Here is a 27927-nt window from a genome sequence, read left to right on the forward strand (position 1 = left end):
ACAGTCTTGGTAAAATCAACACTATTATCATTTGATTTGATGATGCAAATCAGTGAAGAAGCCAAACTGTGGCTGTAATCAGTTATTTGGAGTTTCCTATGTTGAAGTTGATTGTGGAATAATAGAGCTGATATGAACCTGAGTTTGCTGTTTACATCTGGATTCAACAATGGAATTGATTTAAGTTTTTTCTTACAAGCTCAGTGTGAACACTAACAAGATATCCTGAGATAACTCTAGACCAGAACACGTCTTTAAGTTACTTTATGAGCCATCAACTGACCTTCTCCGGCTCCTCTGCGGTCCACACCTTGACGATACTCATGTGCTTGTTGAGCTGGCTCTTGACCCCCTGCTCGATCTGACTGTTGAACTTCATGAAGCTCACGTAGCTGATGTAGCCCATCAGCAGCAACAGGCTCTCCCACCACAGGATCATGTTGTCCAGGAAGAAGACGATGAGCATGACGAGGTCCAGGATGTAGAAGGTTACGTCTCTGAATAGCGGCCACCAGGTCAGGTGCAGCATCTCCCGGGAGAAGATGGCGCACATGCCGATCACAAACAGGATGTTGAAGACGGCTGAGCCCACAATGGTGCCGATGCCCACGTTGCTGTGGGAGATAAAGACACCGATCAGGGAGGTGAAGAGCTCGGGGGCAGAGCCTCCGGCAGCCATGAAGGTGGCCCCGGCCACATCGTCGGAGATCTCCAGCTTGTTGGTGATGACCTCCAGCCCAGGAACAAAGAACTCATCGCAGACAATGGCCAGGGCGACAAACATGTAGATCATGCCTGTGACGTGCAGGACCACCCAGCCTTGCCGTCGCTGCTCCACTGAGAAGATGTCTTCTGGATAATCCCCTTTCCTGTGAGGGGGCTGGAGTGGGGGACCAGGGGCAGCTGTTGTGGTTGGTGGCGGTGGAGTTGGAGGAGGTTTGGGAGGATGAGGATCTACGTAGATGCACTGTTCGATATCTGTACTGTTGACGATTATCACCAAAGGAGGTTTGGTGGCCCCAGTTGAGACAACCTCCTCCGCTGTCTCATTGGATGCCATCACCTCCCTAATGTTGACCTCCACGACATCATCATCACCCCTCTCTGCTCCGAGTGTGTCATCCGTCTGGGCGGAGGCTCGCGGCTGTGACAGCCTGGCCTTCAGAGTCAGCGTGTAGACGAAACACAGCAGCACACCTGAGATGAAGAAGAGGACGCGACTGCGCCTGAGTCTCCTCCTCGGAGGCGAGTGCACGTTCATTGCCCTCGTGGTCTCGAATCCAAACAGGAAGTTATGTCAGATGCATTGCTATTCCTTGATTGTTCCGGCACCGTTATGTGGCGAGAAGACGCCGCTGACAAGGAAGAGACACACGCACGTACACACAGTGTGTTTCATCTTTTACAGCGGGCAGCTTCAACCTGTGGAAGGACTGAAAACAGAAAACACACAGCTGAAAATCACATCATCATGAACATGTATTTTTAATGTCCTCACTGCTTGCATAGTTACAGAGGCAGATCTACTAAGAAGTGTGTGTTTGTTGGGGGAGATGGGGGATGCAGACAGCCACCTGTTACTATGGATACATAATCACGCAGGCTTTGGCTTCTCACAAAACCGGAGTCCATTAAAGACACTTTAAACATGTCGGTAAGAAAAAGCATTGGTCTTGCATCCAAAAAAACAATTCATTCCGAAATTGCCGCTCATTAGTTATTGTGTGAGGCGCGCACAGAAACAACGAAATGAAAAGCGTCCCATAAACGATCAATAATTAAATTAAATTAACCCTGCCTGCAGTGCAATAAGATCTCGATGTTGATAAAACCATCAAATCTAAGACTAAAAAGGGCGTGTTGAGGTTTCGTTGCGGAGTAAAGTGAGGCCGGCGCGGATTATGATACAAGGTCGAATCAAACTCTTAATCTATTTTCTTTGACTATCCAAAAATAATGACAAAGATACAATAAAAACCCAGAAAGCAGCTGTGTGCAGTGAGCGGTGGTGCGGGTCTTACCTGTGCCGCCGGCTGCTAGACTCCTCGCCGCTGCGGACCGTCCCTCCAGCTGTGCGTATGGACGCAGAGATGCTGACTCCGGGTTTTGGAGAGCTACAAGGGCGCACCGCATGTCAGGGCTTGAACGAGGCTCAGCATAATGCTGCTAAGAGGATTAGGAGCCAAACACCTCTCACCTCCCCTTTCACACATAACGCTGTATCAATACACCAACATTCAAACTGTTGAATGCTGGTCGCAGCTGCCAGTTTGAGGTGAAACCTCGGAGGCGGCTCTGAGCGCGGTGTCTGTTGGATGTACAATAATTAAATGTTCAGAGACGGGCAGGAGGAGTTTGGTCGTTACTTTGGGTGTGGTCAGGTGAGGCCTCATTTTAGAGTGTGGGGTACTGATTCATTTCCCTAAACAAAGAGCAAAATATGAAAAAGCACGTGGGAAACAAGCGCTTTATCAAAATGTTTGCACGTGAGAAGATATGATTTACAATATTTTTACTTGGAAAATGGCAAATTTCACACGTTCACATTTTCAACTAGGCCTATATATATATATATATATATATATATATATATATATATATAAACAACATGTAATGAATCTAGAATAGATGAAAGTTTCACTTTTTGACTTATGGGAAAAATAGTTTTTCATGATTTTTGGAAATGCAGTTGTTTGTATATCTATACACACATATTTTACCTGTAGTCAGGGTCTCTGCTTATATATGAATCCAACTAAAATTTCAAAAACTAAAGGAAATGTTCAGAGTATTCACACAGCTTCATATTATTATCAGACAAACTTTGGAATACATTTTTTGGATTTTGTCCTCCATCTCTTACATTTGAAGCACATTAATAAATCTCTTATTGTCCAGTATGATCAACAACAAGTGTGCATGTTTCCCGTTTTCACTACCACCAGAAAATACAATTTTAGCTACAGATACCAACTTATGTTACACTGATGTGGCATGAACATTTTTAGGTATGTGTATTTGAGTAATTCCATTTTATACTATTTTATACTTGTACTCCACTATGCTAATTTGACTAAATTAATACAAAATATACACTACTGTGCAAGAGTTTTAGGCAGGTGTGGAAAGATTGATGTAAAGTATTTATCAAGTAACAAAATGCAACGTGACCAAACAGCGTTCACAGCATTTGTTCTACACCTTCCTAAAACTCTTCAGTATTGTATATATAATTAGCTCCACCATTACAACCTGCAACACTATACTTCTTCCACCACAGCTCAAAAGCAAAAGCATACAATTTTATAAAAGTATCTACTAAAGCATCCTGCTGGCACAGTGGTATAAGATGCATATTAAATAACTGCATCATCCCCAGTTTGATTCTTCTCCATGGACACTTGCAGCATGTCATGAACACAAAATTCCCCCCAAAAACCCAAACTAATTTTTAACGTCACGACAGGAACTGGGATCCGAGAAAAAAAAAACAACAAAACAGCCCACCTCCAAAATAGGAATTCGGATGTTTATTTTTATCAGGAAAACATAACTGTGATCAAATGCAGCATTAGTCTGAATTTGTTTGCCTATAATGCAATAAATACTCTAAATCAGGCTGTATGTCCAATACACATCCGTCCCAAAAGACACCCTAAGAAAAATTAATGTGAAATGAAACCAACAAATTCACAGCAACAACTTCAGTAAACACAAACAAATAACAAGACTCAAAGATGAACAGATTGGAACGGCCAAAAGAAAACAAAGAACTCAAGTACAGTCAGTGGAAAAAATTATGGACGGCTCATCAGGACATTTAACAATTTCCCCTGTCCCAGAATTCTACACTGGTGAATCTTGAATCTTTCATTTCACTGTGTCAAAACTCTGGGCCAGTTCAGTCTGGAAATCTGGGCTTCAAATGAAAAAACACACACATCAAATTAGGGTCATGTCCTAACCCGTCTTTTTAGCCACTAGGTTTGCCTGGATAATGGTTTCACCTATTGTCAGGAGTACAGCTCGAATCCATGGATGAAATCCATGTCAGTTTTAAGATATGATACCAATACTGATATTTGAGAATGACAAAATAACAACAAAAGAGTGGCCGATTAGGGGTGTGCGATATTGACAAAAACTTATATCTATATATTTTCTGGGATTTTGTCGAGACAATATTTGGCATACTTCAAAAAAGAGTTTGAAAAAGCCATGTGTGAGTGTAGCGTGAGGTAGAGGAAGAGGACTGTGTGTGTGAACAGCAGAGCAGAGAGCAACGGGTCAGCAATAAGCCCTTAGTTTAGCAGTAATGTCTAATGTAAGTTACAGCGGTGAATTAAGACTGCAGCTTCTCAAGTCTAATGGAAAGCAACACATGGGACCTCTGCAACTGTTGAAGAAAGAGTGAAGGGGGGTTGGCCCTGAAGTTCAACTTCAGCCCTGGAGAACAACAAAGTCTCCCTTGTAGGCTACTTCCCAACTATTTTCTAGGAGCCGAACAGGGATGGTTAACAATAGGATATTAATATTAATGATTTTAATATTTAAAACTGAAGCACTTAACAGTATAAAAACACTGAAATCACCAGCACAAATATTGCTGACATCAAACCGTGCAAGTAGGAGTAAACCATTTCAGCTGTTGCTACATTAGCCCTGAGTTTTGTCTATAGCTGTTGTCGTAGTGGCTTTAAATCCGTCATCAGCACAATGGTGCTTGAACTTGTGCCGGTAAGTTGGCTGGTTCAGGCCTAACGCGGACAGCTTACTCCCAAAGCTTTTCATATTCTTGATATTCTGCGCGGTGGTTAGTTTGTGGTCTTAAATGGCAACCCGGCCTTTCTGTGTGGAGTTTGCATGTTCTCCCCGTGTCTGCGTGGGTTCCCTCCGGTAGCTCCCGCTTCCTCCCACTGTCCAAAGACATGAGGTTCATTCGTGACCCTAAATCCTCCTTAGGTGTGAGTGTGACTGGTTGTCTATGTGTGGCCCTGCGATGGATTGGCGGCCCCCGCCTTTCGCCCGATGTCAGCTGGGATTGGCTCCTGCCCCCTGCGGTTGACGATGGATGGATTGATTACAAATCGCACACCTCTATGGCTGATTAACATAAACACACGCGCCAAAATTTTTGATAAGCATCCTCTAAATTTGGTTTATTCATTATTAGTCCAGGGACCTTTTGTTGCATGTTATACCCCTCTAACTCTCTCCCTGTCATCTCCCTTCATCCATAATCAAAAGACAACAATGTGTAGAAATCAGTAATGGTATTGTAAGTTTTTGTTTGCAGATAAATGAGAAAATCTCTGCAGAAATTAGTTTAGTCTAAAGTGCAACATGCACACACTGAACGCAAATATGCTAATCAAGGTACAGTGGCTGGGATGTGCCAATCAGGTTGGCGAATGCCCTGAATTGCCCCTGGCGGCTGTTCCGCCAGTGTATAAATGTGTGTTTCTGTTTGAGCACTTAGGCTCAGTGAATGTGTGTGAATGCAGATGTAGTGTAAAAGCGCTTTGAGCGGTCGAAAAGACTAGAAAGGTGCAAAACAAATACGGAGCATTTACATTTAAGCTCGTTAAACATCCCGTTCCTCTGCCGCAGGCGGACACAGACGTGAGTGCTGCAGCTGATCTACAGCTCTTGTCGGTTGGAAATATTTTAATAACCTTCCAAACTGTCGCGATTTTATTTTTGTGTGGCTTTCTCTGCGCTGGAGTTATTTTAAGAACTTTATGGCTTTATCCAGTTATTAAATGTGTAACAGACTTTATTGTGTGTCTCTTCATTATACTCCCACACAAATAATGATGCCTGTGCATCGCTTTGTATGGCGTATAGGCCTACAGCCTATGTCAGCTGGTTAATTTGCCTAATCTTCTTCTTTAGATCACGGTGGAAACGCACACAACATTGGGCCGAAGGAACCTTTTAGTTCCTTGAAAAGAGATCTAGGGACTTAAAAGTCCCCGGTACTTTTGGTCGAAAAGCGGCTTAAGTTGGCGTGTACTTTTTTCCTGTGACATTCCTCTTTGTTACACATAACTTTATTGATGGTCTTCAATGTTTGGATTTATTTATATGTGTGGATTATTTGAGTTAATATCAATGTCTGGTGAAACTTTCGTTTGAATAGCCCCACTGGGAATATGTTTACTGAACAAAATGTTGACATTTTCAATACTTATTTCTCCCACTGTAAATATGTCCTTCTACGGTACTTTGCATAGCTAGGGTAATATTCAAAGCAGTAAATGGCTAACGGCTTCATCAAAGGCATAGTGTTAGTAATGCACCTCTGAAAACAAAACACAAACAAAACAAAACCAGTTACATCATAGTTATTTCATGCAAAGGCATCTGAAATAATTTCTCTATTGATTTAAGAACCATAAAAGTGGTGTAATAGCTTAACTTCAGTTTATGTAAAATTTGCAATGCTGTTGACTGATTTTCCAAGAATCCACAAGTTCAAAAGCAACTTGTAGAGTCTTGAAACTAGCTTGAGATGTCAGTCTTTGTGCAGTAGCAAGCGGGAACAATTTTCAGACTCGTGGTGTGTTGAGGTACATTCTGACATTTGAGAATTCAGTCATTTGACAAAAAAAATAAAAATAAAAAGTGAGATATCAGACAACCCCAGCAGAAAACATGAGGGAGATGATGACGACATGATTTCACATGCACGCATTTAAAATAAAGCAGAAAAATCTAAATAGCCAGATTATGAAGCATAATTGAAGACACCACGTAAGAGTTTCAAAGCTGTATTGGCTTTCAGTTGCATTTAAACTCAACAACAATATAACAGTTTAATAAATGTGTAAATGCATCTGTGAATTGTGGGTTAAAGAGCCATTAAAACATGTTCTGAAGAGCCGTTCTGAGGGTAACTACTACTTTTTGAATCAAATGACTCCTATATTTTCAGAAAGGAAACACTTCGTGTAAACGTGAAAATCAAAAGAAAAAAGAACTAATCAGGAATAATAATAATAAAAGAAATTAGACAGTGACAGCAGACGTGGACAGAAATCTTGATGGACATGTTTAACAGAAAAAACAGTAACAACTCAAACTCACAGTAGTATAGCTGGATCAACCTTGCCTGTTCAACAGTGAGATGTCGAGCAGGTACAGTAGGATTTACAGGATTTGGTCTGAATAACGTTCCCAGTTCACCAGTGGAGGAATAAGGTGACCAGTACGCCAACATCAAGTGAGTGTGTGTGTAGGAAAGATAAGAAAAGGCAATCAGAGGAAAAGGAAACAGCTGCTTTATCTTTAGGTGGCCGGCAGTTCAGAGGGTGTGTGCAATATCAAGGTGCTGATCAGTTAGTGGACTTTCCTTTTCCTCGTGCGGTATCGTCTCCTCCTCTGCTTATACAGGTGTCGGAAATTGATGAAGAGTCCTGAGGAGGAGAGGGAACCACTATCAGTGTAAAGTTGATTGAAAGTTTGAGCAGCCCCCCCCCAATGAGACAAACTAGTCTTTTTGTCACTGCAGACTAACAAACACAGTACTTTGATATAGTGAATTTAATAAAAAATACAAACTTTAGATCACTGCTTGTTTTCCCAAGCTTATCACGGTTTTCCTACATCCCAGGCAGCCATAGCCTTTTATTCTACTCAGTACAGTTTTGAAAATCAGTGTTTTCAGAGCTTGCTTGGGTTCAGTAATCCATCATGACGTCTTCAAATCAGTGTGCACTTAAAACAAGGTTGTCAATGACATTAACAAATACAAGAAAGGCAAGCAACAGTTTTTAGTCTCAGTAAGTTGATTTTCATGATCTAAAGAAATAAAAGTGTATGGAATTTGAAGTTAATAAGGTAAAAACAGTTACAGAATTTAAGTGCATGTGTCAAAATATGTGGCCAAAACCTTGCTCGGTAGATTTCACTCAATGACATTTCAAAAAATGACTGATAACAAGGGTATTATTATTATTATTGAGGGTTCCTCTGTTTTCACCAAAATATGTAAGATTATCTTCTGTAGAATTGCAAAAGGTAACATAACAGGCATCCCATGGGCATAAAGTTCCATCCATCCATCGTCACCCACGTATCCTGCCTACAGGGACGCGGCGGGTAAAGTCCAAGTTAACCTCGACAATTGTTACAAATCAGTGGACAATGTTACTCTGGTGCAGTTTGAATTCTTACAATGAAAACGATGACAACTACCCATTTCTATGACAAAAACCTGAAATAAATCTGATCCTTTGAAAACTAATAAATGTTCCAAGTTATTTAGACAGATGAACACATTTTTTTTTAATATAAAACATTTCCTCTTAAAAAGTCCTGTTGCACTAATGAGCGGTGTGTCTTTGACAGCTATGTTAACTAACATTGTCAGTTTTCAGTAGAAATAAAAGTGACAGATATACGATGTGAATTCATCCATAATCCCACTGAAAATTAGATAAGAGTCAGCAACAAACCATGAAAACAGAACTGCCAGCAGCTTGAGGGTAATAAAAAGGGTAAGCTGACTTAACATCAGTTTAAGTTGGCTGTTTTTCCAGAGACATGGGGGTGAGTCAGAGAGGACAGCATTGACTGAATGTTTGACAATGTTGGAAAAATCTGAAGGCTGTCCTTCATTTTGACAGATTAAGGCTAAAGGCAATCTACCGTTAATCTAACGTTAAGTAATTCACATGGAACACAGGCAGTAACCACACGTAGACCACCTGTAGTAGACCCGTGTCCAGTTGGTGGCAGTGTGCATATGAAATGGCTGCTGTTTAGTAGTCTCGTCTTTGATCTCACATGCATGGCCTGCCTCTCTTGCTGGTGCCATCACATTGGTAGGATATAGTAGGGATGCACGGAAATGAAAATTCTTGGCTGCCAAAACCGAATATAATGAAGAAATTTGCTGAATACCGAACAAGTGCTTTCACATTTGTTTTTTCCCGTAAATTAAATAGTCAAATTGTGCTTTTTACTCAGCGTTTCCCACAGGATTTGGAGAGACTATGGTTGGTGGGTCTGGGGCCCGAGAGGGTCCAGTAAAGTAAATTACATGCATCCATTTACTTTTAATGGACACATGTAATTTGTTTTATACTTTGTGATTATCATCCAATTAATCTTATTTCCATACTGTATAGACGCCTTATTTTGAAAACTGGACACATGTATACTCCTTGCACTAAATTTATCAAGTCTGAGCCAATATGATAAATGTAGTATGTGGTTCTCGTACAGCGTAACATGAAGACTTCACAGCCTCTCTTCAGGTAGGACTCTCATACTGCAACACTTGTCTTTGTAAAGAGAGAAACTGACAGGATAAAGTCGCTAACCTGCCTGTCAGCTCGCTCTGGGCCGTTTCAGTTACCATAAGGACTTGAATACGTGTGCACTCCAAATGTAGGTGCGGCTAGCTTAATCGCCTTGTCAGAAACAAGTAACAGAAACAAGCGGGTCAGACCGTTTGTTGCCTTTTCAAAGAAGTGGATGTGCTAAGAGACAATTCAGCAGAACAGTGTCTGCAAACAGCCATTTTTGCATCTTTCTCTGACACTTTAAAATGCTTTCACACTGACATGTCATCGTAATTGTTTGGTAAAATTTTAAATCTGTCTTTTGACGTATTAAGCCGAACACAGAAAGAGCTATTTTTGGCTGATTAATTTCAGGGGCCGAACAGTCTGTGCATCCCTAGATCGCTACTTAACCTTGCTATTGCAAAATGTCATGGCAGCTGACTGTTTCTTTAGAAATGCCCACAGACATTTTGCCCACAAGCAAGTAAGACTGATCACGTTTAAAGGCCAGCGGCAGTTAATGATACAGGGAGGCAAGTGGCAGCGAGGAGTTAAAAATCCTTCATCTCTTTGCTCTCCATGCCCCTAGAAATGCATAATGTGCAAGTTCTGTATGTGATAGTTGTTTTTGTTTTTTTGTTTTTTTAAATCAGACGCCATTAAATAGGCTGAATGTCTCAGCAGTGTGTTAGTGGATGTCTCACCCAGGAACATGAGGACCAGGTAGAGCTGCAGAGTGTAGGAGAAGCTTAAAGAGTGTCCCAGCACCGCAGGGAGGGGGAGGCTGAACAGACGCGTCTCATCAAAGATGGGCAGGGACTGGATGACAGCCACCGCTGGAAACACAGAACGACACGCCGTCAGCAGAAACTAGCAACAACTGCCACGAACCTTCGTTTATGTATAACAAACTAGTCAACTAACCTTCAGCCACAACGCCCAGCGGGTACAGAGGGATCCAGAGGCTGTATCTCAGCCAAGTTAGCAGCTTCCACTCTGTGCTGATGCAGGCCAGCATGTAGAAAGGGTACCTGACGTAGAGAAGAAAAGGCCGATGTTAAAGCAGGCAACAGCACATCTTCACCAGAGGGCAGAGGATGGTGACCGCAGCTAACCTGAAGATCTCGATGGTGCTCCAGAGGTAGAACACGAAGAAGACTACCGACTTGTTCTGCATCTCTTCCAGACTGCCGAAGATAACGAACAGAATGACGTTCCTCCCTGCCACCTGCAACGTCACAGAGCACAATAGAAAGAGATCTTAGATTAACCACTACTGCTTGCAATCAATGCAGGAGAACAAGAGATAGTCTCTTTTAATTCCTCCCCCTTGTCAAAACCGGTCTGCAGTTAAACAGACTTTACACGGCTCCTGCTGGAGCCACAAAAGGCTTTTAAGAGTTATGCAATTTTTAATTCACACATGCAGTGGTACTCCGAACACTCAAAAACAGACTTTCAAGTGTGAAATTATAAGAACTGTGATCAGTCAATTTGGGGTGCTTATTTTTTCCCCCCCTCACGCTTTCCTGATTTCTGACTGTTGATAGTGAAGACAGCATTAAGCAAGTCGAAGAATAGCTCAGTAATTGTATCCTTTTAACGCCATACATAGTGAGTGACTACGAACATGATTACTTCAGGTCTATAATCAGGATGAAACGGTTACAGGTTTAATGATAAACCATGGTAAAATTCCTGACAGTCATTATTACCATACGCATTTTAATTACCATGATAACTGGGTTCGGTTACCGCGCTTTGATAAACTCACGGCAAATACTGTCCAGCATTAACCAAAATCAGGCACCGTCTGCCTGAAGCATGCGCAGTATGCAACGTGGGTTTGTTTGGGTCAATTACATCATGGCGGAAGACCCGCTGCAGAGATGTTGTAGTTTTGTTTTATAAGAGTGCTGAGAGAAACTTGATTGTATAAAACTGACTTATAGCCAACGCAGGGTGAGCTAATTTTTAGATTTGGCTGCCTGATTTGCTAACAAAACTGTAAACTGAAGTTCTCAGTGTTAGTTACTCTTGTAAAAACACTACACCTTGTTCTGCATGTGTCTATAGGATATTTGCCCACTGCACATGATAACAAGTTACACAGTTTAGTCACAATAACTACATATCTTGTTCATTTAAAATGTGTTAGCTGTCAAATTAGTTGTGAAAGTGTTTGTATTCCTGTAGTTGTGCATGGGTTCATTTCATTACTGTTTACATAGGGTATCTACTATTATTATTTTAATGTTTATGCAAACAAAATGTTAATTTTGTTTGTGGTTTTCAGTGTTTCAAATTGATTCTGAGAGTTTATCAGTACATTTTAACAATACCGTGATAATACCGATAACAGTCATAATTTTGGTCCCTATAACCATGTTATGAAATTTCCATACCGTTTCATCCATAGTTTATAATATATGCACATGATAATGTACCACACACATATCTAGTGTTGCTGTGAAGCTCAAAGGATGAAATCTGATGCTAATCTGTGTCAGATTTAGTGGCAGCTAGTGGGGAGATTGCTGATTGCAACCAAGATTGCACCCTAAAATTTTTATTATTTTCTTTTCACCCTTTTTGGAAGGACTTGACTGGCCTACACAGAGCCCTGATCTCAACCACATGCAACACTTACAAGGGCCCAGTACTCTCAATCAGAATTGCTTGCCATATGGTCAAACAACTTCAGAAAACTAAAAACAGAATTTGAACTTTTCTCAGGTGATTATTTCTTTCGCTTTTCATGTTTATAACCAAAGGCAACACTATGAGGTAGGAGCAACCGTCTGAAAATGCGCACTGTAATCCCCATATTTAAAATCATTATTCCATCTGCCACCTCTCGAAGTGTAGGATAAACAGCAAAGTTGGTTTCAACTTTTAAATCCCTTCTAAAAAAAAAAAAAAAACACACAACATACAGTACTTCTATGTAAATTTCTCTCTACGCATGTCGTTCGGGAGTTTACATTCACTGAAGGATCTTTGCATTTCCTGTCTTTATCTTGTAATACCCTTTACTGCTATTTTTCGGCACATCCTTGTACGTAAAGTTTTGACCTGTTCTTAATAGTATCTCTGTTTACCTCATATATTACCTCTATTTTGATTCTTTATTGCAGCCTCTTTTGGGTTTACTGTTTGTAAAGCACTCTGTAAACATTGTCTTTATACAAGTGACATACAAATAAAGTTATTATGATTATAACAGATCCTACGAAACATAGTTCTTTTCTAGCACAAACAGGCTCTTAGGATGAACTGAACGATGACTGTGAGCCTTATCGCCTAACATCAGTGTTTGACCTCACGAATAATCTTGTGTATGAATAAGAGCAAATCCCCGCAGACAGGCTCCAAAACCTGGTGGAGAGCCTGAAACCTGAAGAGGCTGTTTTGGCAGCAGATTAATGCTCAAGGTTTTCGAATGGGATATTTAACTAATCACATACGGGTGTAATGTTCGGGTGTCCACATACATTTGGCCATATAGTCGCTGCTTATACTGTATATATGATTATTAATTTCATACTTTAACTATTTACAGTAAATGCACTACTTTTTGATGGCTGTGATGAAATCACAAAGAAATGAGACCTGACCGTCTCCCCTACATTACCTGTATCATAGCAGGAAAAAATCCAGTCTTAACCAGACCCAACAAGGGATTAATGACCTCGATCACCGCCATCATCTGACAGAAATACATCATGTCTGCGGTGGTGTGAAAGGTGTCATAAAACGAATCTGCGGAGGGTGAGAGAAACAAACAGACATAATTAAAAAGCACATTGCATGAGCCACTATCAATAATCCCCATGATTTGCAAAACAAATCCCTGCTGTGTAGTCGTGTTCCTGTTTCTATTCAAATGAGCTCATCTGTGAATAGCTCCTCACAAGCAAACAACACAGACCAGTGTCTCTCAGTGTTTTCTGGATCTCTCCGTTTGTTTTATTTTACTGCTCAGTGGTGCTAATTGTGTCTCTTCTGTTTTTGTGTTTCACAAACACTCACACGCAAACTGTTGTCCAGTAATTAATTTAGCCCATAAAATTCAAAAGATATTTAGGACAATTGTTTGAGTTTTATTCCGCTTTTTATCTTTATTTTAGTCCATCCCACTGCAGTCTGCCAATTCTGCTTTTAGTCGTTCAGCGTCTTTGTTTTCACTTTTTCTGTGAAGTACTGAATAAAGCACCAGAACAATGCAACCAACATTAAGGTGACTAAATATAAACTGATGAATTGCCGCCATATCTCAAGCAGGTTTCTTGTCTGCAAGAATATTTTTTTATGCCATGATGAAAACAACTGAAAATAGTAGTGGAAGGTAAGAAATCAGTCCTAAAAACATCCTCTGTATGCATGTTCTTAAAGATGGTCGGCAGTAATGTTATGTGAGAACACACCACAGAAATTAAAAATTAGATTCTGAATGAGAACTGAGTCGTTATTGTGGATCTCGTCTTCGTAGTTTTGGTCTTTTGTTCTCTCAGTTATGTTCAAACAGGTCATAACAGTCAGACAGGGCAAGAAACACGAGCAGTCAAGACGATCTGACAGGTTGTACGTCCCGTAGTTGTGCATACAGTTTTCTGTGCAATGAAGGATTGTCACTGACATTTCAGGTGAGATTACTTTACGTTTTCTTACCTCCTAAGAACCTAAACCTAAGTGGTTTAGATCATCTGGCTAAACTGTTTCTTTATAACCTGTCTGATTGTCCGACTGTCTTGTTTTTTTGTTGTGGGGATGTTGATGTGTTCCCAGATCACAGCAATTAACTTGGCGAGTACAATGCTAGTATGGTTGATAAAAATTAACTTTGATTAACATGACATGTATTATTTACTTTGGCCAGTCAAAATTATTCTTTGCCATAAACTTCACTTCATAAACTGACTTTAAAACAAACCTTGACCAAGAATGAAGAGTCGAACAGTCATGTTGACAAAGATCCAGGAGAATCCCAGAAACTGCACCAGGTTGTACATAAACAAATAGCCTCTCTTCAGGCCGAGGTAGGCTGGGGAAACAGAAGAAAATAATTAAAATGAAGTGATGCTGATGTTGCTAAAGCTCCTCCTACAGGATAGTAAATGTCTACGACAGCAGTCAGAAACATTTCTGTGAGTTTTTGATGTTTGCAGGTGAAGAGATCAGTCTGACTCACGGTCTTTACGAACTCTTGACTCCACACTTATCCTGTTAATCTTCTCTTCTTCCTGAAAGAAATCACACCACCAAACTTGCTTTACATTATTTTTTATATTTACTGATATCTTCACTTGTTTTAATATGGTGAATATGAATTCTGATATCTCAAAGATCTCTCAGAGCAGTTGACTGACTAATTTGTTTTAGTTAGAGGCATAAAAGGTTTTACTCGATGTTTGATCAGGATTCTAAATTCATAAATATATTTTAACAAGTTTAAATTTTTCCCACACACATCCAGCATTTCTGAGACCTTCTTTAATGAGAATGATACATGGCTCACATTTTCACAACAACTATAGGCAAGTCATGGTCGTCCATAGCAGACATCACCTGTGGGGTACCACATGGCTCAATTATTGGCCCCATCCTATTCTCCCTCTATGTGCTTCAACTAGGTCATATAACTTGTAAGCATTACGTTTCTTTTCACAGGTAGGCTGAAGACAGAGTTATTAAGACACAATGATCACAGCTGCTTCAATACTCTCAGAGACAATAAATGTTGAATGAAAGCAAAAATTTAATAGTTTTATTTGGACAGCCCAGGAAGAGATCTTTTCCTACATGATCTAGGGGACTTGTCTCATATAAAGTCTGTAGCCAGAAACTTAGGAGTGATATTTGACAGGGACTTCACAATCGAGAAGGTCAAGAGGTTTCTGCAATTCTGCTTCCCTTCAACTTAGAAATGTCACTTTCATTTATCACATGCTGATTTAGAGAAGATAATTTCTTCTACACTACTGCAACTCTCCATCTGCCTCAGTCAAAAATCAATTCCACGTCTCCAACTTGTTCATAAGGCTGCAGCTGGAGACCATGTTGCCCCAGACTTAGCATACATAGTAAGATTTATCCTACTGATACTTTAAAGCATAGAAAGGTCTAGCCCCTAGATATATTGCTGACCTTTTAACTTTTTATGAGCCAGAAACTCACCCTTAGATCCTCGGGCAAGTCCTTTTGGTTGTTCCACAGTCCAGATGCAAGACTAAAAGGTGACTGCTCTTACTATATTTTAGGGCGCCTGTACTTTGGAACGGCCTGCTTGAGGAAATTAGGCTAGCAAAATCTTTTAAATCCCTTCTAAAAACCCACTTTTATAAACTGGCTTTCAAGTAAATTCACTCCCTATGCACTGCTGTTAGCGGCTTGGAACGGACATTTTACTCTTAATTTTCACAGTTTTTGGCACACTTTTATGTAAAGTTTTGATCTGTTTCTAATAGTATCTGTTTGTTGTTGTGTTTTTAGCTATGTCGTTTACCTCCTAGATTTCCTTGATTTTATTGTAATATTGCTTCTTTTTTGGGTTCACTGTATGTAAAACACTTTATTTATAAAGCACTTACGTAGAATTAATGTTTTTATATATTCTGTAGCCAGGTTTGCATTAGCAGTCAAAAGCCTTTTCCATGGCAGACAACATTTTACCCTCTTTTCAGAGTGGATTTATTTTTGTTTGTTTTTCAAGTTCGTACCTTAGCCTGAAGCTCCATCTCGGCATCGGACTCGTCCAGCCAGCGGTCAAAGTCGGGAGCCAAAAACAGAGGCTTCTTCTCCTGCAGTGTCAGCCGATCCCACCAGCGCTCCTCCTGCTTCCTGATCTTGATGTCCACCTGACGCTGGGTGGACTTGTGGTTGATCTGAACACACACAGTATTAGAAAATGTAAGGTTTCTTAACTGAGCAACATATGGCAATGCAATTACATGAGTAGCTGTTTGAACACATTTTATCTGCTACTAATGGTCAATAACCTTGGATGGTTAAAGGACACGTGTGACATATTAAACATCATCCCAGCGTTTTTCCCCCCAATCAGTGTTCACTTTGACTTGACGGCAGTGATATCTAGCTGGTACACTCACTTAATCAGCGCAGTTGTTCATGTATCCCATTTGTAAAAACAATTGTGGATTCTTCATGTGAACCTCAAGAGAAAATTGTATGAAATGTGCCATTGTGCTCTGAAAGAGGTCTTAATAAGGGATAAAAGAAAGTACAACTACAAAAGCACTAAATATTTCATATATAAATTAACAGAATCAGTAACTGCCCTTCTACCCTCTGGTATTCAATTTTTTTTTCTATTACAATGATGCAAAAGCAATACATTGTAATTAGGGTTGGGTGATATCACGGTAAATAATTTCATTTGATCTCGATAATCATCATGATGAATGTCAAATCATTATTTCTTTCACGTTTAAAGGCTGATTTTTGCTCCTAGGTGAAAGTTGAAGAAACCATTGGTTAATTGTGGTTTTAGATTATTTAACTTTATGGTCAGAATACACACTTCAGACCAAACCACAAAAAAGAATCTGAGGGAGAACATTCAAACAATTATGATATTTTTCAACAAATATGCATGAGTAAAATCTTCTTTCAGCCCCCTTTCCTCAATATAAATATCTTAATAGAAAATGTAAGTGCTAATTTGTTCATAATTCAAATTAATTAAAGCAAACATTTATTATATTATTATTGAGGAAGTTATATTGCAATAATAATCATTGTTTTATTACCAGCCCTAATTTCAATATAACAATTGATTCCCCCACTAATAAGTAACAGACAAATAAAAGATGAATACCTCTGGTCTAACAGGTTCCAGGAACTCCAAACTGAACTCGTATTCATTATCTCCTTTAGCTCCATGGCCCTGTGCTGTGGAGCAATATTAAGATTATATTATAACATCAGGCGTTACACTGTGTACCCTACAGAAATTGCATAATAACTGAACTTCTAATAATGTGAAAGTTTGTGGAATATTTTACATTATATTTCATCACAAAATTATCATTATTCAACCGAGCAACTGCTCTCATCAACATTTTCTCCCTCTTACACGCACTAATGTAAACACCAACCTCTAAACTGAAGTGTGTTGTTTTCTTGCAGGCCGATGTCGAGATTCTGAAAAACACAAAAGGCAGCCATCACAAACAACCCGACGCTGACCCGATAATGGACAAAATTATGCAGTGAGAATTAAAGTCTGGTGATATTCTATGTTTTTCTTTTTTTAAGATAAGAGTGGAGAAACATAATGAGTGCAGATGCTTCCACACAGGTGAACTGCACGGTACACAGGGTGAAAATTAACTCTAGTGAATGTTCAAAGTGTACCAACCACTCAATAGATTACCATTGTTGTTTGGGCTGGTGAGTGAAGTAAGTCTACCAGACATTTGCATATTTTACCAGCAGGTGGTTGGTGCTAATTTTGGACCCTGATGGTACAAAACAGTCCGTCAACAATAACACAAACAGTGATATTATAGTAGAGCTGCAGTGCATAAACCCCTCATTACAAAGATGAACGCACAGTTGAGAGTTCAGAGGTGCAAAACCCATCGGCGCTCGTGGTCCAACACCATACTAAGACAATTTGTTGGTTTTAGCTATAAATTTGTCACCCATCTGTATATATTATTTACATAGAGAATACTATACGTTTTTGTAGAAACTGGTGTCGATTCCACTTTATGGGCATGTCAGAGGCTGTAAAGAGGTGTTTGTATTAGGGGTTTCTCATATTTAGTCCATCCTTATAGATATAAATGAGCCCAACATGTGTAGCATGACAGGCGTTCTTCTGCCAGCCTGTTTCAATTACCCTTAAGCCATTCTGCTGAACAAGATCCAGAACAACAACAACTAAAAAGCCATGCATCTTTTATAAGACATTTGTCTAACAGATGCAGGAGGAGGATGGAGGAGGCGGAGAACCTATATATTTCATGTTACTAATGCAAACACACAGTCAGCAGAATTACAGAAAATTCAAGTGGTCAGCGATAGGCTCAGTGATGAGGTGAAGAAAAAAGCCCCCACCCAAATAATTCAACTTCAATACCTTCTTCTGATAATAATAATAATAATATCATCAGTATTTGTTTAGGTAAAATCACAAGTCAAGTTGTCCAGTTGTTAACTGTGGTGTGCAGCTACTAAACAAGGACCAAACTAGAGCTCCCATTGTCAGCTACCCACTACTTTAGACATCACTGAGGCTGTTAATATTGTTTTGTACTGTTAATTTTGACAACACATTTCTTTAAGTTATTTAGACACGTAGATTGCATTTGCTTTGTTTATTTGTAACGTTGGTATTTATCTAGACATTATGTCAGTAACGTTACATGTCTACTATTTGCTTACAATCTGGGTCCCTGCATACAAGCTTCAGCTCGCTTACCTGTCCCTTTTCACACGTCTGCATTAGCCCATTTCTTATGACTATAAATTGTAATTTAATTTTTTGTGAATAAACTAAACTGTGCTTAAAAAAAAAAAAAAAATCGGCAACGTTAATGTCCATGAACCCGACAGACAATTAAGGTTGTCAATTCACTTTCAATAGTGTTATTTGGGGCAGCAAATAACTTAAATATACACACTTTTCTGAACACGGGATAAATGTGAATTAACAAACCTGAATAATTAGTTTAATTTAACGTTAGTCATATTTTATTATAACTGTACACCTTCATTTAGATGCTAGCAAACACAGTTAGGCTAACTGTTAGCTTAAAACCAGGTTTTCGCTACAGCGAGATAAACATCGGCTAGCTAACGTTACACCCGCAGCATTAAGAAAATAAAGTTTAGAGGCATTTAAAGAGATTATGTGAGCAGGTAACCGACAAGTTGAGGCTGAAAGCAGCCAGTCGTGGTGATGTTGTGGGATGTCCTACCTTTGCATCGCTCAGTTCCACCCGGAGATAAATCTCTCCGTGTCGCTGAGCCCAGTAAACATGAGGAGTGAGGGTCTGCATGGTCACTCTGGGTTCTGAGATTTATAATTTACTCTAATTAATGAACCGCAGTCCTCATCTGACACTCTTCCAGCCACACACACCCAAACACACACACACACACACAAGACTGATTCTCATCAGAGTAGATGATGGAGCACACTTCCGGGAGGAGGTCCATTGAGGATTTCAAAATAAGAATCCTAAAGAGCTGTTTGGTAGCTTCAAAATAAAAGTCCTCAAACTTTCAGACATGTTTCTATCTTATTTCTTATCCCTCACTGAAAAGTCCTTTCTCAGTGTATGTCACAGGCAGAGGAAGTATACAGACTGTAACTGTAAAAAATACTGTTAGTCCTGCTTTGAAAATGTTACCAAAGTACAAGTACGTAAGTATAAATCTGTCTATGACTGTTAGCCTATTATTATATTAGTTTATTATTACTGATGCATTTGTGTAAAAGCAGAATTTTACTGTTGGTTGAGGTGGAGCTATTTATTATAAACTATTTTGCATCAGGCTGCAACTAATGATAATTCAATTATGGATAAATCTGCTGATTGTTTCCTCCATTAATTAATTAATGGTTTGCTTTGTAAAATAATGCAGTCACAATCACCCAAAGTGACACCTTCACAGTCCTAAATGATAACAAATAACTTGTAGAATCACATGTATTATTAATGAAAAATGCTGAATCTATGAAAGTTTAATGCAACAACGCATATTACCAACTCAACTGAGCACCCCCTGCTACAGTTATTATTACTAGCCCTATTATTATCATCATTAATATTACAATAATTATCAGTACTAATTTTCATTTTCTGTACCACTAATATTTACTATTTCTACTAGTATTTCTGTGTGGAATTTATGTCGGCTGCTCCCCCCTCGCCCTCTCTCCCTCTCATCCCCAACCAGTTGAGGCAGATGGCCGCCCACCAAGGTTCTGTTCAAGCTTTCTCTGCCTTCTAAAAGATGTTTTTCCTTGCCTCTGTCGCCAAGTGCTTGCTCGTGGTGGGAATTGTTGGGTCTTTGTAAATAATATTACAAAGAGTACGGTCTAGACCTGCTCGGTATGAAAAGTGCAATGAGAAAACTTAACCACCAAATTTAATAAGGACAATCTAGACAATTATTTCTGCTTATAGATTTCTTTACTGTTGTCACATTCTAAGCAAATAATTTATAAAATTACTCCAAACAACCCTTTGGACCTTTATGGATATAAAAAGGTTGAAATTCCACGTCTTTGGTCCAAATGTTATTTAGAAATACGGGAACATATTGTAATTTTTCCACAGTATCAGCAGGATATACAATCTAGATTCTGCCACAAGAGGGCAGTAAGAGACTGTCTTGTAAAATCTGACCTGGCTTCATTGCCTTTTAGCAGATACACCCTGCTGCTTCTGTCATTCCAAAACTTGCAATAACAGAATCAGATGTGACCCTGCTGAGACGTGTGACTGACTCTGTGTCTGCAATAAAAAAAACGAGAACTGAAAACCAGAACGAGTTTCATCTGCTGTTCATCATGATGAGAATTCTAAGAAAGACATTAGTATTTGTTGACAACCTACAGAAAACTTGACTTATATATAGACATTGTATGTTGTCTGCAAAGAAAATAACTGAATTGAGTATTTTTAATAAAAATAATTATACATAATAAAACATTTTATGGCTCCAGCTTGTCATGTGAGGATTTGCTGCTTTTCCTTTAGATAGTTTAGTAATTTATTTTAATCATGAGGTTTGGACTAAACAAAACAAAAGCACTGTGAAGGTTTCACTTTGGGCTCTTAGGAATTGTGATGGTATTTTGCACTTTTCTTTCTGATTTCTTTAAAAAAAAAAAAAAAAACAATAAGTCGAATAATGGAAACATTAATCAGCAGATTAATCCATAACTCATGAGTTGCAGTCTGATAAAAACTGTTCAAAATGAGCTCCAACTCAACCAACCAAAACTGTACAATTCTACTTTAACATTACTGCATGAGTAATAATAATCAAATTATTAAATAATACTATAACAGAGGACATTTTACTACACTTTAAGTACATTTTTCAGAATATACTTAAACATTTTTACCTAAGGAACTGCCAATGCATGTACCTGAGTATAACTACTGTGTGGTACAATACTTTTACTTAAACCTAAAGCAGATTTTGACTGAAAGTACGACCTTAATAAAAAAAAGTCAGGGACAGATCCAGTTGTTTAGGAGAACAATACTTAAACCAAAACTCCGGTTTTTCCACTTTCGATTATCACCCTTCGTAACTACCGGTAATCACTTTTTCACAAGTAACGTTACTTCGGTAACGCCTCCTTGTCGGTTCCAAAGTGCAACTAACGAGAAGTTCGCTAACGAAAGTGCAGGTCAAAGAATATTTTACCGGACAACTTGCACCTCGCAGTTTGATTCCCCTGCCTGTTCCATATCTGCGGTTCGGTAACAGAAAATTAACATTAATGTGACCAAAACGTTTGATTTTTCTGCAAAAAAGCAAAATGAGTCGAAGAGGAGAAACAACCGAGGAAACCTCCAGAGCTTCACTTTCCTCCCAGACTAACGCTGAAGACCAACCAAAGAGGATGAAAATCATTTACATCGTCTACCTCATCGCTGCTTTGGATATCACGTGGATGTTTTTACAGTTTTCTGTAACTCCTGTAAGTATTTATGTTGCGTAAAAGCAGGAAGGCGAGATTTCCGTGCCTGCTGTGAATGTGAAAAAATTTCCGGAAGCGCGCATTGTGGGAAATGTATTTAATCACTGTTGTTACTGTGAGGGCAGATGTAGAATTTATTGTGGGTGTTCAGAGTGATCATGTGTGTTATTTGACACGCAAAAATGCTACCATTACCTACATATATTTACAGCACTGCAGCACCCTCACATCCAAGATGCGGTGCATGAAGTTAGATCTGCATTACAAAATGCACTAAAATTTTAGCAGCAAAATGCAGTTAAATGTACTTTATCATAGGTAAAAGTGCTCCTTATTGCAGTCACATTAATGCATTTCATTGTTGAATATGTTATAATCAGTGTTTTAGGAAGTATGAAGATCCTTTACTTCAGTAAAAGTACTAATATGTATAAACACACAGAGTAAAGTCCTACATTGAAAAGCATAAGTGTCAGGAAAATGTACTTCACACATTAAAAGTACTCATGCAGTAAAAAGTCCCCTGTGACAGTTGTTTTATTATATATTTTATGATTAGGTTTTGATTCCTCGTGCATTAATGTAAAGCAAATCATAAAACAACACAGCAAAATGCTGTCTGTGCAACACGTCAACACTTTAGGTTTATCAACTCAAACTCAGAGTGGACTGGATTTTTAGTGTCATTAACAAACAAAATGACTAAGTAACTGTTTAGTTTAGTATTAGTTGCATAAGTAGCACATAGTATTTAATTAAATGTACTTGGTTACTTTCCCCAACTTTTTAATAGCAAGTCATTTAAAAGAGGGATACAATGGGCTACAGTAGGCCAGACAGTTGTGTCTACTCATCTACATTGATCCATTGTATGGAAGTGTATGGAAATAATAAAATAAGGTATTTTGAAAGTGACTGAAAATAATGTCCAAATACTGGTGAATGGGAATAGAGCTGAAAACAACAAGTTGATTAATCAATATTTTTGATAATCAATTTACAGTTTCAGTTTTTGTACTGTGTTAGATTCAAGACATTAGAAGACATCGCCTTGAGCTATGTGAAATGAGAAATACACAGTTAGCTCTTGCTGCTGCAGTGAACATAGAGCCTGATAGGTTGCTTAATATACTTTGAACAGCTTCTTTGGACTCTGACCTCAAAGTAAAACATGGAGTCACACATTATGGAAAATTCTTTTCTGCTGCCAAATGCCTCCACCACTGCCCCTGCCTTTCTTAAATAAGGCTAAAAGTCACATTCACCAAAGACAAACTAATAATGTCCTGTTTGTGTCATGGGGCAGCTACAGGTACGGATCTTCCATGAATGTAGCATAATATACACGATAGCCAGTAAAATCACCCAAATAAAGTCGCAGTTTGGATTTGTTAACAAATAGAGGTGGTTTTCTGAGTGTCACATGCATGGATTTCACTGTACAGATGTTAACATGAATGTGTGAATTTAAGTGTGTAATTTATTTGTGTCTCTATAGTATTTGGCAAGGAAACTTGGCTTCAACACCCTGTGGTTTGGTTATTTGCAAACTATGGTAGGAGTAATCCAGCTGGTTGGGGGGCCAATGTTTGGAAGGTAAGTATAAGGCAATGTTGACAACACAAAAAAGTTTCTGTAAGAGCTACTTTTATCAACGTTTTTTACCTACTACTACATTTGAAGTAAGGTAACTTGTAATCACTGACCTATTACTGTACATTTAGAAATTAACTTTCCCTTCAGAATATTAGCGCCTTGCACTGCTTTTGTCTGGCAGAAAACTTTGGTTTCTGGGTTTTGTTTCGTCGGCAGGTTTGGAGATATCTTCGGAGCACGAGCAGCCTTGTCTCTGGCATGTTCTGCAACCGTTGTTTTCTTTCTGCTGCTGGCCATAGCGGACCATCCTGCCATGCTGTTTGTCCACAAACTCCCCACAGTCTTCATGCATGTCCTCCCTGGTGAGCACCATTCATCTACAATCCTCCTCACTCAGTTTGATATCTTTAACTTAAAACCTAGATTATTATTTGGTATAGATCAATCATTCATTGGATTTTATTCAATCTTTTACCCTTTCTTCCTTTGCAGGCTTTGTGGCTAAACCATTCCCAATTTATTTAATTAAAATAGTATAATTTTTTACTCAAAATTTCATTTTATATTTTTCCCTATCCGTGTGTCCCTACTATTAATATATAAAATACAGAAGAATTTACTGTGATTAGTGGAATTGTGTGGAACCAAGAGGCCATGCTTGGAAATAACGGAAAATAAACAAAAAGTATATATTTTTTGGAATGTAATACTGTTCGTAGGAAAATATTTATTGGGATTTGTTATCAATAGGTAATCAGTCATAAGGAAACTGTACACAGAATTGTTTAATGCTGTTATATCCATAACTATGGTGACACTCTCCTCTGCTATTGAGAAATGTTCAATAGCTTTTTATCTTGATCACTTTAGAAAATTCGATACTCACATTTACATTACTTCAGTCAATGATATTTAAACTGCCTTTAAACTGATATTTAAACCTTGAAATATTTAAGATAGTTAAAAGTTTCAGCTTAGTTAAAACTATTCTCATTTATCCTAATTTTTTTTTTTTTACTATCCTATAAAATAGTGTCTCGCTTTGAATCTTTCATCCCTCTCTTGCCTGCAGCATCTCAGATGGTCGTTGCAGACCTTTCAGAACCTGAAAAACGGGCAGATGCTTTATCCAAACTAGGCCTGTGTTTTGGCATCGGTATGATAGCTGGCTCCACGTTGGGCGGCCATCTTAACACACGTTATGGGTGGGTGTCACTGTATGTGTGTTGTTGTGTGTTTGTTTTGGGTGTTGGAGACTGATCCGAGGTCAGAGTTTAGTCCTACAGATAATAGACTCATAAATGTAGACTTTTAAATGTTCACATGGTATTTATGCATGTGTAGAATTGTCACATTTCTATACTATATATATATATAGTACACCTAAAATGTCCAAAATATTCGTCCACCTGACACTGTTTTTACTTTGTATTTCCCAGGGAGACATTTACTGCTTGTTTTGGTGCTGTGGGGAGTGCCTTCAGTTTACTGTTGGTTTTAAAGTTCATCCCGAAAACTACCAAAGCTCAAGCTCCAACAACCAACACAGACAGTAAGATACACTTCTGTAATGTTCTCAGCTGTTTGGGAATCTGAATGAAATGCTGAAATGGTCAGGCTTTATGGCACACTGGCATTAGAAAGTGGCGCTGAGCCGGTGTTTTGAATCAGTGCGTTTCCCCTAAAAAGTCCAACTTAAATCACATTCAGTCAGCAGTGTCAATGTTTTTTAACATTTATTTTGTATTATTATTAAAATAAAGAAATAGAGCTCTCCAGGAAAAGTCTTTTTCTAGGTAGTTCGCAGGTGTTAGGCAAAGCACCGGCAAGGGAACGAGTAAATTTGCTCTCTGTCTTGCAGCCTTTTATTTCACAAAGGTCTCGCCAATGTCCGGGAGCCTCATGCTCAATCACTCTCTCTTCCTCACTTCCTCCGAAAATGTCTTCTTCAGTCGCTTCACAGCCTAAGCTAATGCGGTAGTGCCTTAAACCTGCATTCTTTTTAATGGCCAACAAGGGCCGACTCCACTGGTTGCAAAAAGAAATCCGATTGTATTGTAGTCAATGACAAATTTAACCTACTTCTCACCTAATTTATTACCCCAGTAAACACTTTCCTAATGAGTTTATGGTCTCAATCGTTAGTTTCAAGCGTTCTTCAACAAAGCATGACGTTCATTTAGAAAAGTATGGTCCCATTTAGAGGAAAATAGACCAGGAAGTGGGGTTTGCTTTAGGACGTTGCTACCATTCTGGTCACCTAAAAAGTCTTGGTTAGAAGAGACTTGAAGACTGTTAATTATTTCCTGTAAGTACATTTTGTCTTAAGCCTGTTTTTTTCCAGCCGAAATTAGCATACTAATTAATATCACAGATAACATGAATTACAAAAGAACGTGATAGCCACCGGCCAAAATGAGAAAACAGTAGTCCACAAACCAATGGGTTACGTCATGGTAGCTACGTCTATTTCTGAAATACAGTCTATTCTTCTGCACAAGAAAGAACAGAATGTCCGTCTCCGCTGCAGAACGCATGTATGCTTCATTGCATCACATACTGTTGGAATGTCATGTGATTCTTTTTCAACCCTATAGCAAGGTGACAAAAGAGACTGTTTAAAACTCTACATTTCAAATCATACTGAGACCCGGTGTTCAGAAAATGACATTTAATTCTGATGACAAGCTTTTGTGTAAAGCAAGCCCCATGTTAACTTATCATCATTATGTCTCGTCACCAATCCTTCCCGATGCTGAGCGGGAATATCTCTGCATGGAGAAAACCCCCAAGGCCCTCCAGAAGGAAAATGAGGCCTTCAAGAAGGAAAGTGAGATCCACAAGAAGAAAGGTGCGTTTTTGACGAGTGATGCTGAGCAGTTCAAAGCAGAGCGGCAAAGAGTCCCAAAGGTGATCAGAAACAGAGACCACCAGAGGAACCAACTGATGCACTGCAAAAATGAATTGTCGGTGTTGGGTAAGAAGATCGGGATCCAGGAAATGGACCTGAGGCGGGGGCACAAGCAGAATGAGGCCCTCAAAGAGGAACTGCAGTCAATGAGGAAGGAGCTGCAGTCAGTAAAGCAGGCTGCTGTCAAACAGAGGACCGAGCAGCAAGACCTGAAGGAACAACTGGACCAGGTGGTTAAAGAGAGGGACGGCCTGAATGACAAGTGGCAGCGCTGCAAAAATGAATGCTTAGAGTTGCAATTAAAGTTCAAAAGGTGTCGCGCTGTTGGGGATCTAGTAGGGAAAAATAAACTACTTATCCAACAAAAACCTTCCACGCCACTCATCAGAAAGTCAAGCCAAGTGCTGCCTCTCCCGAGTACTGAGTCCTTACAGAATGAGCTGCTCACCCAGAACGAAGAGCTGAGGAAAACACAGAAGCTGTGCGAGGAGCTAAAGCAAAGTCTGACACAAATGGCAGTGTATGTCCAGCAGTGCAGGGTGACGGTCAGAGACCAGAAAAAAAGGCTCAAGGCAGTAACAGCAGAGAGGAACATGTACAAAAGTGAGATGGAAAAATTGGCGATGGAATTAACAGACATCAAAATGATGCACCGCAGTGAGAAACAGTGGAACAAGGCGACCAGGAGGACAAAAAAAGTCAAGCTGTCATCTGGAGACAAATCAAGCCAGTCTGACCTTTCACATCTGACAGGAAACAAATTAAAGTTGTCCCATCTCTCACCAATATCCAGTAAAGTCCAGGCGCAGTCCGAAATAAGGATTGTAGGGACAAAATTGCCTTTCTCCTGATAGAGCTGCGGCTGGTTCTTTGCTGTCCATTGAGACATTAATTAGACAAATAAACAGACTTTACTTAATACTGATCTAATTCTTGTGATTTTATCAGTGTGACAGGGTAGACATGACGTTTATGGTTTAAATGACATTTTTTAAAATCCCCTTAAAATTATGAACCTTTGTTTGTAAGATAATGTAATGTAATAAGTATTTTATTAATAGCCTAAATGCTTTTTAACATTTTACTGCTAATTAAAATGCTACTAACACACAGCAGTTCATTTCGGTTATGTGTTTTTTTTTATTAAAACTAGTCTAATATTTGCTATAGATAGTTTTTTTGTTAAACTGATGTGTTACATTGGTTTTAAAGTAGTTTGATGGCTTGCACAAGGGGAATAGTTATGGTAAATCAAAAACTTCAATTGAGTTCAGTTTTATTTATATAGCGCCAAATCACAACAACAGTTATCTCAGAGCGCTTTTCATAAAAGAGCCATGGCTCAGGGTGGGCGGCCATCTGCCTCGACCGGTTGGGGAGAGAGAGAGAGAGAGAGAGAGAGAGAGAGAGAGAGAGAGAGAGAGAGAGAGAGA

General features: G+C 39.1%; 3 protein-coding genes across 4 annotated transcripts in view; 1 reads left to right on the top strand and 2 right to left on the bottom strand.

Annotated features, from left to right (window-relative positions):
• Positions 1-2348, bottom strand: part of LOC123959517 (sodium/potassium/calcium exchanger 1-like) — a 22521-nt gene extending 20173 nt beyond the window's left edge. The window contains exons 1-2 of the mRNA XM_046033618.1: positions 2022-2348; positions 284-1433 (exon numbers count right to left, since the gene is read on the bottom strand). Coding sequence (XP_045889574.1) covers positions 284-1261 — 978 coding nt within the window. The 5' untranslated portion in view covers positions 1262-1433; positions 2022-2348. The remainder of the gene's footprint in view (positions 1-283; positions 1434-2021) is intronic.
• A 4409-nt stretch (positions 2349-6757) lies between these two features.
• Positions 6758-19457, bottom strand: LOC123959020 (very-long-chain (3R)-3-hydroxyacyl-CoA dehydratase-like). Its single transcript, XM_046032849.1, has 11 exons — positions 19241-19457; positions 17411-17456; positions 17131-17204; positions 16013-16177; positions 14485-14536; positions 14227-14337; positions 12928-13055; positions 10409-10521; positions 10218-10324; positions 9998-10129; positions 6758-7418 (listed from the first exon to the last, which is right to left on the bottom strand). Exons 1-11 carry the CDS (start codon positions 19319-19321, stop codon positions 7342-7344), a joined length of 1086 nt encoding a protein of 361 aa, XP_045888805.1. The 5' UTR covers positions 19322-19457; the 3' UTR covers positions 6758-7341.
• A 2160-nt stretch (positions 19458-21617) lies between these two features.
• Positions 21618-27927, top strand: part of slc22a18 (solute carrier family 22 member 18) — a 9431-nt gene continuing 3121 nt past the window's right edge. The window contains exons 1-5 of one of the 2 annotated variants that reach the window (XM_046032846.1): positions 21620-21987; positions 23486-23583; positions 23800-23945; positions 24656-24788; positions 25023-25135. In XM_046032846.1, the coding sequence (XP_045888802.1) occupies positions 21826-21987; positions 23486-23583; positions 23800-23945; positions 24656-24788; positions 25023-25135 (652 nt within the window). In that variant the 5' untranslated portion in view covers positions 21620-21825. Of the gene's footprint in view, positions 21988-23485; positions 23584-23799; positions 23946-24655; positions 24789-25022; positions 25136-27927 lie in introns of both variants that reach the window. The other variant, XM_046032848.1, reaches the window with a different exon arrangement.

This window comes from Micropterus dolomieu, linkage group LG20, assembly GCF_021292245.1.
Source record: "Micropterus dolomieu isolate WLL.071019.BEF.003 ecotype Adirondacks linkage group LG20, ASM2129224v1, whole genome shotgun sequence".
In the NCBI taxonomy this organism is placed as follows: Eukaryota; Metazoa; Chordata; class Actinopteri; order Centrarchiformes; family Centrarchidae; genus Micropterus; species Micropterus dolomieu.

What these genes read in the sequence shown, in the direction of transcription:
- LOC123959020 (XM_046032849.1), bottom strand. Translation starts at nt 19,321, where the DNA reads ATGCAGACCCTCACTCCTCATGTTTACTGGGCTCAGCGACACGGAGAG. An exon ending in GTCAAGAGTTCGTAAAGACC is followed by an intron (nt 14,338 to 14,484) that starts GTGAGTCAGACT and finishes CTGTTTCCCCAG; the next exon opens with CCTACCTCGGCCTGAAGAGA. An exon ending in AGCACCATCGAGATCTTCAG is followed by an intron (nt 10,325 to 10,408) that starts GTTAGCTGCGGT and finishes TCTCTACGTCAG; the next exon opens with GTACCCTTTCTACATGCTGG.